Raw genomic sequence first — 13,286 nt, 5'->3', positions numbered from 1 at the left:
ACTCTTGCAAGAGTTATCAAGGTCCTATTCTTCCTCTCCACCACTACATTTTGTTGGGGTGTGTAAGTATATGAGAATTCATGCTTGATGCCAATGTCATCGCAAAACTCTTCAACTCGAGTGTTTCTAAACTCCGTGCCATTGTCACTCCGGACCTTCACAACACTTGACTCAAATTTATTTTGAGCTTGCTTGACAAAAATCTTGAAGATCCCCATAGTCTTGCTCTTGTCCTCTAAAAAGAAAGTCCAAGTATATCTAAAGCAATCATCAACAATTACAAGACAATAGAGATTACCGCCAATACTTTTGTAGGTGGTTGGCCCAAAGAGATCCATGTGTAGTAGCTCTAAACTTCATGATGTTGACAAATAAGCCTTCATGGGATGTGATGATGCAAATTGCTTCCTGGCTAGACAAGCACTACACAATTTATTTTTGTCAAATGTAATATCTTTGACACCAACCACCATACCTCGTTTGAAGGCCTTCTTGAGTTGGCTCATTCCAATATGAGCAATGCAGCGATGCCAAAGCCAACCCATAGAGTTCTTGGAAAAGAGACATGTCGCCAAGCTTGCATCATTAGATGAGAAATCAACAAGGTAAATGTTACCATGTCGAAATCCTTTGAATATTAAGCTCTTGTCCTCCTTGCTTGTCACAACAACCTCACTATCACTAAAGGTGCATATTAGTCCTAAATCACAAAGTTGAGCAATAGATAATAAATTGAAACTAACCGACTCAACAAGCAACACATTAGAGATAGAAAGATCCTTGGTGATTGCTACCTTACCCAAACCTACCACTTTTCCTTTTGAGTTATCACCAAAGGTGACATGTTCATGATCGCCCACATCTTCATCTAGTGAGGTGAACATCTTTACATAGCTGGTCATGTATTGTGTACATCTGCTATCAAGCACCCAATGCTTTCCACCGGCTTTGTAGTTCACCTACACACAAATGAATCACTTTTGAGGTTTGGAAACCCAAGCAAGTTTGGGTCCTTTGACATGAGTTACTAAAGCTTTAGGAACCCATAGTTGGCATGGTAGCTTTCCTTTCATTTGAGTGCCAATGAACTTTGCCTCAACCTTGCCACTTTTAAGCTTGCTTAACAAGAAATGATGTTCATTGAATTGAGACTTGTAGTTAGGAGGCAAGGTAGGAGGTGGGCGAGTAGGAATTGGACACTCCCTTGTATGATGCCCGGTGATTTGACAATATTGGTAATATGAGCCAACTTCCTTGTTGAAGCATGCCTTGAGCTCCGGCGACTTGGGACAATTTTCCGGAGGCTTGGGAAATGATCCAAGTCCATTTGTCCCAAAGTGCCTTGCATTGTGGAAGAGAATCTCCTTATGCAAGTATTCTCCCCTTGTCACATTGAACATGCATTTGGTCATGCTTTCAAGTTCCTCATCAAGTTGTTTCTCCATATCATGGTTAGTCTTTGAACAAGAATGAGAAGTATGATGACAAGTAGTAGGGTGAGGAAACTCCACAAAATCATCACAAGAAGTAGATATATTGATTTTGATGACTTCCTTTTGAGTTTCTTTTAGTTCTTCATCCAAGGCATCAAAGGCAAGGTCAAGTTCTTGATACTTCATACTTAAGTTGGCATAATCAAGCTTAAGTTTCTTGTTGCATGAAGTAAGTGACTTATTAAGCACAACTACTTCATCATGTTTAGCATTCAATTCATTGTGCTTAGCAAGTAACTTGTCATGCTCCTCTTTAAGTTGCTTGCTAGATACAATACATGTATCATGAGTTTCTACTACCTCATTGTGTCTAATAAGCAACTCATTATTTGAGGCTTTAAGCTTAGCATATTCATTTTCAAGAACTTTGCATTTAGATTTGTACTTCTTGATCACTTGTTGGTACTCATCTAGGATGGTTTGCACTTCATTAGGAGATAAACCATGTTCACTTTCATCACTAGAGGAGTTGTCATCATCGCTCACCTTAGAGTTACCTCTTGCCATGAGACACATAGGTGGTGGAGGTAGGGGTGGCTCATCATCACCATCATCATGCATGGCAATCCCCACTATCTTCTTGGATTCATCATCACTCGAATCATCATTTGAGGATTCCCCATCGGTGATCCATTCTCCAAGAAAAACCTTGATATCTTCTTTTTTCTTGAAAGACATTTTCTTCTTTAGGTCCTTCTTCTCATGGCTTTTCTTTGAGTGCTTGTTATGATTGTCATCATCATCTTGCTTCTTGTTGAGCTTTGAGGGTTCGGGACAATCATAGGAGAGATGTCCATATTTGCCACAATTGTAGCACATCTTCTTGGCATTGTCATTGCTTTTTCGGGTACAGAATTTGTTCTTCTTTGCATCATAATTGTACCCTTTCTTGTTTAGCCTTGACATCATCTTGGAAGTCTTCCTCATGAGAAGTGCAAGCTCAACATTACCATCCTCATCACTTGAATCTTCACTAGCTTCATCATCACTTGAGCTTGACGAGGGAGTCTTGCACTTGTTTTTCTTTTTGGACTTGTGATCACTCTTAGCTTTAAGTGCAAGATCCTTCTTGGCATTTGGAGGATCAACTTCACCCATGAGAAACATCTCATGAGGCCAAATTTTTCCAATGACCTCACCAACTTCAAGTGTTGCAAGATCCTTCTCATAAAGCAATGCGGTGACAATGTTGTACTTGGGCTTGTGTAGAGAATGTAGGACCTTCCGGATGATGTCACTAGTAGTCAAAGGAGAAATTTCAAGAGCATTAATGTCCTCAACAAGTACATTCAATCAAGCATACATTTGTTCAACTAACTCATTGGGGAACATTTTGAAATCATTGAGTTTTTCCTTAAGCACTTGGTACTTCTCCTCACGAAGCTTTGTAGACCCAACTTGAATGGTTCAAGCTCTTTCAAAATTTCGTGAGCCGTTTTCTTGCTATGGACACGCGCAAAGATGTCCTCACTAAGAGCATCAAACAAAGCATTTTTGGCTCTAGCATGGTACTTAATTTGGTCTTCACTCCAATCACCAACAATAGGTTTTTCGGTGACCTCCCAACATATGACATGGAGAGCCTCAAGGTAACCCGTCATGCGGGCTTTCCAATAGCTATAGTTTCTCCCATCAAGTTTGTGCGGTCCACTACTCCCCGGGGCCATCTCTAAGATTTTAGGCCTATTAAAAAGAGTCTAAGCTCTGATACCAATTGAAAGGGTCGAGACCCAAGAAGGGGGGGTTGAATTGGGACTTTTTCAAATTTCTAGAGAGTCCTTAACTTAGACTAGTATTGCCCAATCTACAAATTTGAAACCTTATCACTAGAGAACACTAGCAAATGATCCTTAGGTGGGTAAACACACTAACATGTTCAATTTGTCTAAGGAAAGACACACTAGTAAGATCAAGCCTTATGCAACAAGTCACACTATCATGCGATTGTCCTAGACAAGTAGCAAGCAATCAAGAGCAAGGTACAAACAAAGAAACTTAATTGCTATGAAAGTAAATGGAAGAGACACGAGACAATCAGATTTTTTCCCGTGGTGTCGAGGAGTTGACGCTCCCCCCTAATCCACGTTGGAGCACCCACACAAGGGTATCGCTCCCTTACTTCACCAAGGAGCAAGTGATCACTAAGATGCTCCTTCTCCATCTCCGGAACGGCGAGCTTCACACCGTGTACAAGTTTCTTGTTTTGGGCTCCCACAAACTCCAAGAGCTTACCAAGAACCTCTCGATCACCAAGACCGTCTAGGTGCCATCAAGCACCAAGAATAACAAGTTTCTAAGCCTTCACTTGACCTACACTCAGTTGGCCCTAGCTCAAGCACACTTGCTACACTTGCAAAGGTTGAATTCTTTAAGGTTGTAGCACAATCAATGCACTAGATCTTCACTCTTTTGCTCAAAGCACTCTCTCTTCTTCTCAAGGGTGGCCTCGGGTATTCAATGCGTTAAAGGCAGTTCAAATGAGCCAAGGGGTGCCCTTATATAGAATGGAGAGGGTCACATAGCCGTTGGAAGTCCACTGCAGAAAAATCGTGACCATCGGAAGAACCGACGGGTTAGAAAGTGAAGTCGTCGGTTCAACCGGTCTCTCTGTGTCCAAATAGTAGCCATTGGGGATTCTGACACAGTATCCAGGCTTGTGTCATTGCACCGGTGCATGCTCTGAAGGGGCATCGGTTCAACCGGTGCTGAAGAGGTTCACCGATCCACTCAAACAGGCTTTCTGGAACATAGTACATCCAATGCACCGATGGTAGTTTCTGAAGCGTCGGATCAACCGGTGCTGAAGGTGAATCACAACCACCCAAACATGCTCTCTGACAAAGTACGTTCATTGCACTGGTGCTTATCTTTTTGACCATCGGTTCAACCGGTGCTATAGAGTTTGTTGACTTGATTTCTGCTTGCATCCAGAGAAGATAGACCGACAGGGCGTCGGTCCTTCCGCCAAGCATCGGATGAACCGATGCATGGGTCATCGGTTAAACCGGTGCTACTGTTTTTCTTCATTTTCATCTGAATTGACTTGGAGTTGAATGTAACTTCGATTGTTTCTTCTTCCAAGTGTTGTGTCGACTTCTTTTGACTATCTTGGGCTGTTTTTGAGCGAGTGTGCAAAATTTCTATGACCAACTCAATTTTGATCAAGCTACTAACTAATGAACTCCTCTTAATAGTATGGTCAAGAACTAAAAACTATAAACCCTAACTAAATCAAGTGTCCTTCATCTCCTTGTGACACTTGAGACTAGAAAGGTCCTTAATCTTTGAAATTGAGTCCTTGGCACGCATGATTGTTTTGAATTGAGGGGTCTCCTTTCACATTTCATATGAGACTAAACTAATCATTGATTTTTCCTTCAAAACACATGTTAGTCGCATACGGTTGTCATTAATCACCGAACTTACCATTAACATCTATCGGCCTAGATGCGCTTCACATTCTCCCGCTCCTCCTCCTTCGTAAGCGCATGTCAATCAAAAGAATTCATTTGATTCTGGCCCCTTGTTCTTGGAAGCGGACACATTATTGATCTCAGTGGATTCCTGCAGGGAGGGTTCGAGGAGTGGGTGGCACTGGTGAGGAAGCGCAATGAGAGAACCTCTTGCGGGCGTCTGGCTATCCGATCATTAGCCAGGTACCGCCGCCACGTCTCGGTCTTCTGTTCCTATGATCCATTAGTGGAAAAGAATTGCTTTTACATTTTGCTTTTCCATGCTGTGTCATGCAGCAAGATGTAGATCAGATAAATTTCTTTTTGTCTGATTCTTGTTCTGATGCAATAAGTCGATGATGAATTTTAATTATAACAAGTCCCTACTTTGTAAAACTACTAAAATTCTTAGTCTACAATCTTTTCATGTGCCTGAATTTTATCAAAACTTCAATCTTTGATTTATGAATGGCTCCAATTACTGTTTCGCTGAATATGCTCGAGCATCATGAACTTTCCAAAGGCCATAAACCGCTAATCACATAGATGTTGTGCAACGTTGTTGTGATTTATAGACTGTCCCAACTTCTCTTGAGTCCAAATCTGTAGTCAACTAAGAAATATACATTATATCCAAAAGGTTTGTGTACTATGGGTATGATTCATTTCCTCTTAGGATGAGTTTATCTTGAGAGATCATACTCTTACTTCGATAACTGATAGTATTACTCTTGCTCTTACTATATTGCAGTTCAGAGGTGTTTGCAAATCCTGATAGCAATGTCATTGACCCTGACTCTTGTGGCCAAGTGCCAGAAGTAAGCCTTTGGGAGAGGCTTGGTTGGGTTTCCATGATGGATATTGAGTCAAGTAACTTCAGCTGGAGTTCTCTGACCTCACTGCACCATACCAAACATACGACTACAAGTATTGATACCTCTGAGGATGACATTAATAGAAGTTTTGAGGTTTGTATTTGTTCAATCCACTTTCTTTGCAAATTACTTTCTTTTACCATTGGAGAAACATTAGCAACAAAGGGTGTCTGCCATCTTTGGATACATGCATTAATTAAGTTTACAAACCATGCCTCTAGTTCCTTTTAACAACTCTATCATTTTGTACAGGTGACAGTAAATTCTGGGGGTGTTGTTTTTATTGCATTATTTAGAACTTCTGAAAACGAGGACCTTCCATCCAAGGAAGCAGCTGCAGTCATTAAATAGCACCTTCAAGGATGGCCACCCAGTCTGAACACTTTGGGTATGAACTCGCTAAATGGCTTGGAGTGAGAACTCCTCAAGTAAGAATCCACTATGTTAGCAGGCACTCACGCTAACTAAACATCACATTGATAATTCTCTTGACCCATACAGGGCAGAGTCATTCATAACTCCTCATCTGAATGGAAACACATCAAGGATGCTGTAGAGAATGCTCGACATGTGTCAATAGTTGCTGGTGATGAACTTGAAGAGATGATTTGCGCAGAGATGATTGAAGCCCTTGAATTGAGCCGGTGCCTATTCCTGATGAAGTATGGACATAAAGCTACCAGTAATGTACTCATCAAAATAGTGCATGATTAACAAAAAAAAAGTTGCCTTGATGTTTTGCAGTTATGTACATGGCTCTCCTCTGCTCGAGAATACATTGCCATTTGACTCACGGGAAGCTGCTGAGAAAACTGCTGAAGCATTAGGTAGGGTCTTAATACTAGACCTAGTATTGAGGAACGAGGATAGACTGCGATGTCGTGCCCTTGGTTGGCGTGGAAATTATGCAAATCTACTTGTTGCCAACAAGGAAGCTTATGCAAACCTTGATTCACTAGATGATGTTTATGATTCTGCTATCATTCGATACAAGCTAGAGATCATCAGAAGCCCTCAGAAACAAAAGCAGAGAAGAGCTGTTTCAATTAGTGGCAGTCTCGGCTCAAATGTCTCGGACCTCATATTGGAGGACTCTTTTGTTCCTAGTGAACCTGAGTTTTCCAGCTTTAATATTGTAGCCATTGATTCAGGTGTACCACGTCGGCCACCTGCTGGGAAACGAGCAAAAGATCAGGAGAGCTACCCCAAACTAGTGGAATTAACACTCAACAACTTCGACTATTCTTCCAAACTTTTATTTGAGGTGTCCTTTGGAAAACTTGGTATCCCAGGATCTGAAGGATTTGATGTGTCATCTAATCATAGTTATAATAGTCTTCTCTTGGAGAGTGATACGGCAGCAATAGTGCATTCATTCCGAGGAGGTTTTCGAAGCGCTCTTAGGGACCTTCAGCGATTCCACATTTTCCTCATCACACTCTATTAGAAGCTGGATAGTCTATTGAAAATTTTCTTCAATCTTATGTATAAATGCTCCAATGAATATGACAAGAAGGATGCTGGTACTTCTAATTCACCTTTATGTTCAGTGGAGGCACAAGCAGATTCAAATGATACTGATGTACCAAGGAATCTGCGTAAGCCTTCCCGTACCTTATCCGGTGATAATCTTGACCTATCATCTCCTTCCTGCCGAGAGAGCTTCATGACCAAACATTTCAAAGGAAATGGTGATGCGTCTCGTGGTCTTCGATTGACAATGAAGCTGCGGGATTTTAACAAGTATGCCAAGGTCTTTGAAGTGTGGATGGATAATTTGTATATAGTGTTATGCTATAAATGTCTAACATGAGTACCTAGATGACATATGTTTTCACTCTTAGATTGTTCTACTAAACTTTTCCAAACATAGAAAAGAGGGAAATTAGTTGTAGGCTTGCAGGAGACCAATTAGCTAAATAAATGGATTCATGATTTCAGCATGTTGCTGACATATAAAACAATATTGTTTCCATTACCTAATGGTACCTAACAAACAATCACTTAACTAATATGACTTCTATGTGGTGTTGTACAAGTCACTCAAGTTTGTCACATAATTCTCTTAACTGTGCAATACTGTTTTATAGGTAGACAACGAATTAAGTAAAGAGATAGAAGAATGGAATGACATGATGAGGACTGAAGTGGTAAAGTTGTGACAAGACAACAGTTTTAACACAGGTTTTTTTTGAAGGCACTGATAATAGCACTGCTGTTGATGCTTATGAGTTGAAGGTAATCTAAATGTATGCTAGTCCACTTCAGTTTTAACATAGTAACTAGTATTGAATATATGTTGTTGTATATTACATTAATTGAGCCTATCAAGCAATTCTGTTTGCAGGTTCGACTTGATCACATTCTTGAGAGAATTTCTTTGATTTCCGATGCTGCAAGTACTGAGCGTCCATCACAGGTCATAGATTACCTATATATTGGTGGTGCTTTAACTGCACGGTCAACACACACTTAAGCACCTTGGCATCACCCATATATTGTGCTTGTGCGCAAATGAAATTGGACAGTCAGAATCTCAGCAGCCAGGCCTTTTTTACTACAGGAATTTCTCCGTAAGTACATCTGAGTGACTTTACCTAATATCTCCATGGATGAAAAAAATATATATATGCTAAAGGAAGAAGACTCAATTTATGTATGTTTCACTGCTTAATCATTTCTTTAAATAGAAAAAAGATGATGATGATGATGAAGATATTGGTAATGTCTTTCAAGATGCTTCTGATTTCATTGATTACGTGGATCACCTGCGCGGCAAAGTACTTGTGCATTGCTTTGAGGGAAAAAGTCGCAGTGCGACCGTTGTTCTTGCTTACCTGATGCTGAGGAAGTAAGACTGCACAATAATTACTATATCATGCTTTTTTGTTGAATCTATTGCTCACAATGATAGAAACAATGTACAACAGAGTCATCGTATCATATGTAACCTTAAGATCTGTTAATCTAGATATAACATCTGCCAGGGGAAAACTGAAGTGGACTAGGTCATTCATATTGGTTACTGCTGGAAATTACCATCTTTCCTTTCTCATCCGTGCTAGAATATGTTCAGTTACTCATGGTCTCAAAATTTTCCTTTCCTTTTAAGAAATTGTAATCTTCTGAAAGCATGGACCATGCTGAAGAAGGTGCACCGACGTGCGCACCCCAATGATGGGTTTGCCAAGGTCTTGTTGGATCTTGACAAGAAGGTGTACGTGAAAATATCCATGGAATGGTAGCACAAGAGGCCTACAATGAAGGTGTGTCCCATCTGTGGCAAGAATGCTGGTCTCAGTAGCAGCTCACTGAAGCTCCACCTTCAGAAGAAACACAAGAAGATATCCTCTGGGAGTGTGGACAGCACGATGAGTTTGGAGATACATAAAGCATTAGAGGCGATCAAGGCTGGTCGAGGTGGCAACGACAACCCAACGTAGAAATCACAATCACACATAGAAGATTTTGATGCTTGATCTGAGGCTTCCTCATGTAATGAGGCTTACCACATACAACAAGGTTTGCTATGAATGGCCATTTCCAGAAGAAACTGTTCTATGCCTAAATTTATGCATGTGCAAGTAGCATTTTTTTTAGATTGCAAGTAGCGTTTTTCTTTTGTTGAGAAGAAACTGTTCTGGCCTAAATTATGGCATGCGTAAGTAGCACTTTTTTTGGAAGATTGGAACATCTGACTTTTCTATGTGGTTCCTGTGCTTTAGTTAACAAGAGCCGTCCACGGAAGGGAATGTTTTGATTGTTGCAAAGTTGTACAATTTTCCATTTTGAAGATAAAATGCCTGCAATGAACATTCATAAACTCCTTTGGATATCAAATCTTTAATTACTGCCTTCTATATAACCATTTGTACAAATGAACATAAACATTTTTTTTTAATTTAGAGACACACGAGAGAAATCAAACCGTTTTAAAATGAAATATGACATTTCTAATTACAAACAATATACGACAAAAATCACCAAATTTGTGTCAAGGAGTCATAGTTAATAGTTAGTGAATCAACAAGAAAAATCCAAGATTTGTCCTGTATAGAGATGAAATGCTTTAGGATTGAAGGAGGATATGAAATAGTCCCCCCCCCCCCACCCCCCGCAATTCTGAGGAAGATTTGATCCAATCCTTGGCTATCAAGCAAATCCTAAGGGCAATCATCTCTATGAGAACTTCAGGTTATAAGAGCTTGCCGATACAACAAGTCTTTTCAGCAGGTGAGTACTTAGCGAGCATTGTCCCTGTCTCTGCAGAGCTCAAAACCTGCGCTGCATTCCGATCCCAAGGCTGCAAATTAGGATCTGGGGAAAAGCAAGTCAGAAAGCATCACAGAACCCCAGTCTCTCTGCCCCACCCTTGCTTCACCTATTCTTCGTCGCACTAAAAGCCCAACCACATCTTCTCGATCTCCTGATCTCTGTCATGGTCCTTGCAATCACCATGCATAGGAGAAGAACAAAAATTGCATCCTCTTCAGGTAAGAACTCCACAACAAGTAACTTCCAGTTTACAAGCACAGTTGCTCTGTCACCATGATGATCTGGTGACTTACGAACGAGAGTGATGTATTGCTCCTCCTCAACGTGGTTGCTCAATACCCCATCTGTGTTTACCATGTAGCACAATCTCCTCCCCACAAGCAACCTTGCCTAGTAAATAGTGCATTGAGAACGTTTGAAGGGCATCATGCAATAGCTTAATGATTTTTGGAGCATTGCAACAACGAAGTTATGTGAAACAGTGAAGTAGTGAACCAACTATATGCTTTACATGTTTAAAACACAAGTTGGAACTAAATTATATTGGCAGATGAACGGAACAACAGTTTAGAAATTGATACAATGTTATTCTAAAAACAGTACACCTTTATTCGAAATGTATGCATATTGAATTCTAAAATAACATCACTTCAATGAAGAAGTTAAAGAAACATACATATTGATGTAAATTCATGCCATTTTGTGGCTCTTATATATTTCTCTTCCAAGAGACTGCAACAATCATATTACATTTTTTAAATACAAGTTTACAGACAAAATCCTTCCCATTTTCTTATTTTAGGAGAGGGAGAGATGGAGATGCAGCCGGTCCCTCGAAAAGTGCTGCTGGCCACTGACTAAACGTGCCCGCTCCACACCACAGGAAGGAATGCGGAGGGCCCAAACAATGGCGTCCTCACGTACGCCTGCCTTGATGACGCAAAGCCAGGGAAGAGCCGAGATCAGCCATGAATGGAATTAAGCAGCTAGCAATGGCACCTCGATCAGTTACAAACTCGTCGACGACCCTGCAATGCAATCCTAGCTGCTAGAGCGTTCTCTAGGCGTAACTACAATAAGCAGCATCTGGCTGGGTGGCCAGGCCAGGCATAGGCACTAGCTAGCGGCGAGATGATGCCGGGCCGCCGGGTGCTCCTCCTCGCCCTCCATGGCCTCCTCTGCCTGCAGGTGCAGCTGGCCGCCCGCGCCGAGATGCAGGGCGACGACGGCTCCATCGAGGACGGCAGCTCCATCCACTTCCCTGTGTCCCCGCCGGTGGTGCCAGACGCCGCGGAGGAGCGGCGCGAGCACTTCCGCGCCCTGGAGGCCAAGGACCGGTTCCGGCACGAGCGGCTGCTGGCGATGTCCTCCTCCGCGCGGAACGGCAGCCGGAGGCAGGCGCGGCAGACCTCCAAGGTGCCGGAAGTGCTGTCCGACACGTCGGAGTTCGCGGAGCTGCCGATGCGGAGCGCCCTCAACATCGCGCACGTCGGCATGTACCTGGTGTCCGTGCGCTTCGGCACGCCGGCGCTGCCCTTCAACCTGGTGCTGGACACCGCCAACGACCTGACGTGGATCAGCTGCCGCCTGCGGCGCCGCAAGGGCAAGCACTACGGGCGGTCGTCGCCGGCCCAGACGATGTCGGTGGGCACCGACGGCGTGCCGGTGAAGAAGGCGACCACCAACTTTTTCCGGCCGTCCAAGTCGTCGTCGTGGCGCAGGATCCGGTGCACGCAGCCCTTGTGCGGGGCGCTGCCCTACACCACGTGCGAACCCACCCAGACGGCCTCGTGCAGCTACCACCAAAAGTACAACTAGCTAGCTAATAACACGTCAGATATATATATATATATATATATATATATATATATATATATACACACACACACACACACACACACACATTTATATCCTTAATTAATTATTAACTGTTCATGCATCCATATATATACATATATATATGTATGCAGGATGCAAGACGGCACGGTGACCATCGGCATCTACGGGATGGAGAAGGCGACGGTGGCGTTGTCGGACGGGAAGATGGCCAAGCTGCCGGGCCTAGTCCTGGGCTGCTCCGTCATGGAGGCCGGCGCCAACGTGGACGCCCACGACGGCGTGCTCTCGCTGGGCAACGGCGAGATCTCCTTCGGCGTCATCGCCGCCAGCCGCTTCGCCAGCCGCTTCTCCTTCTGCCTCCTCAGCGCCAACAGCGAGCGCAGCGCCTCCAGCTACCTCACCTTCGGCCCCAACCCCGCCGTGATGGGGCCGGGCACCATGGTCACCGACATCAGCTACAACAACGACATCCGCGTGGGCTTCGGCTTCCGCGTCATCGGCATCACCGTCGGCGACCAGGCCCTGGACATCCCGCCCGAGGTGTGGAACGACAGGCTCAAGTACGGCGGCGTCATCCTCGACACGGGCACGTCGGTGACGGGGCTCGTGCCGGCGGCGTACGACGCCGTGACGGGCGCCCTCGACAGCCACCTGGGGCACCTGCCGCGGGCCGACATCGCCGGCTTCGAGTTCTGCTACAACTGGACCTTCACCGGCGACGGCGTCGACCCGGCCAACAACGTGACGGTGCCCAGCTTCACGGTGGAGCTGCAGGGCGGCGCGGTGCTGCAGGCGGACGCCAAGAGCGTGGTCATGCCGGAGGTGCAGCGCGGGGTGGCGTGCCTGGCGTTCCGGAAGCTGCTGGAGGGCGGGCCCAACATCATCGGCAACGTGCTCATGCAGGAGCACATCTGGGAGTTCGACCACCGCACCGGGATCATGAAGTTCAGGAAGGACAAGTGCACCAACCACCATCTCAAAGACAATTCCAATTCCACCGCAGCAGCAGCACCAGACGTCCATCAAGCCCCGAGATACGTCAACTGATGATCTATCCTCATCGATGATGATATGATTATCCCTTCCCCCTCCTCCCCCAAGCGTGGAGTAGTACTGTTCGTTTTGCTCTACGCAAGATTGATTGATTGATTGATTTTGTAATTATTTTTTAAATGGCCAAGCCATTGTACTCCTGTATTCCTACTGTATTTATGTACTGATGACAAAAACCCAGCCTCATCATGTATTGTTTATACAAAAACGGCCAAGCCATTGCTTCCTCTGATTTTTTTTTCTTTTTTTTCTTTTGTTCACCCTCATTGGATCGGAGATGTATGTAATTACTGCTACTA

At 43.8% G+C, this 13,286-nt stretch overlaps 1 protein-coding gene and 2 pseudogenes across 1 annotated transcript; 2 read left to right on the top strand and 1 right to left on the bottom strand.

The window, feature by feature from the left end:
- Window positions 1–4,940: 4,940 nt before the first annotated feature.
- On the top strand, window positions 4,941–9,263 carry LOC120667565 (annotated as a pseudogene).
- A 747-nt stretch (window positions 9,264–10,010) lies between these two features.
- Window positions 10,011–10,551, bottom strand: LOC120667564 (annotated as a pseudogene).
- A 548-nt stretch (window positions 10,552–11,099) lies between these two features.
- On the top strand, window positions 11,100–12,981 carry LOC120667563 (aspartic proteinase NANA, chloroplast-like). Its single transcript, XM_039947616.1, has 2 exons — window positions 11,100–11,903; window positions 12,066–12,981. Exons 1-2 carry the CDS (start codon window positions 11,227–11,229, stop codon window positions 12,979–12,981), a joined length of 1,593 nt encoding a protein of 530 aa, XP_039803550.1. The 5' UTR covers window positions 11,100–11,226.
- Window positions 12,982–13,286: the final 305 nt, after the last annotated feature.

The sequence above is a fragment of the Panicum virgatum genome, chromosome 3N (genome assembly GCF_016808335.1).
Source record: "Panicum virgatum strain AP13 chromosome 3N, P.virgatum_v5, whole genome shotgun sequence".
Lineage (NCBI taxonomy): Eukaryota > Viridiplantae > Streptophyta > Magnoliopsida > Poales > Poaceae > Panicum > Panicum virgatum.
The sequence above is the reverse complement of the archived record's forward strand: the minus strand, read 5'-3'. Positions and strand labels throughout refer to the sequence as shown.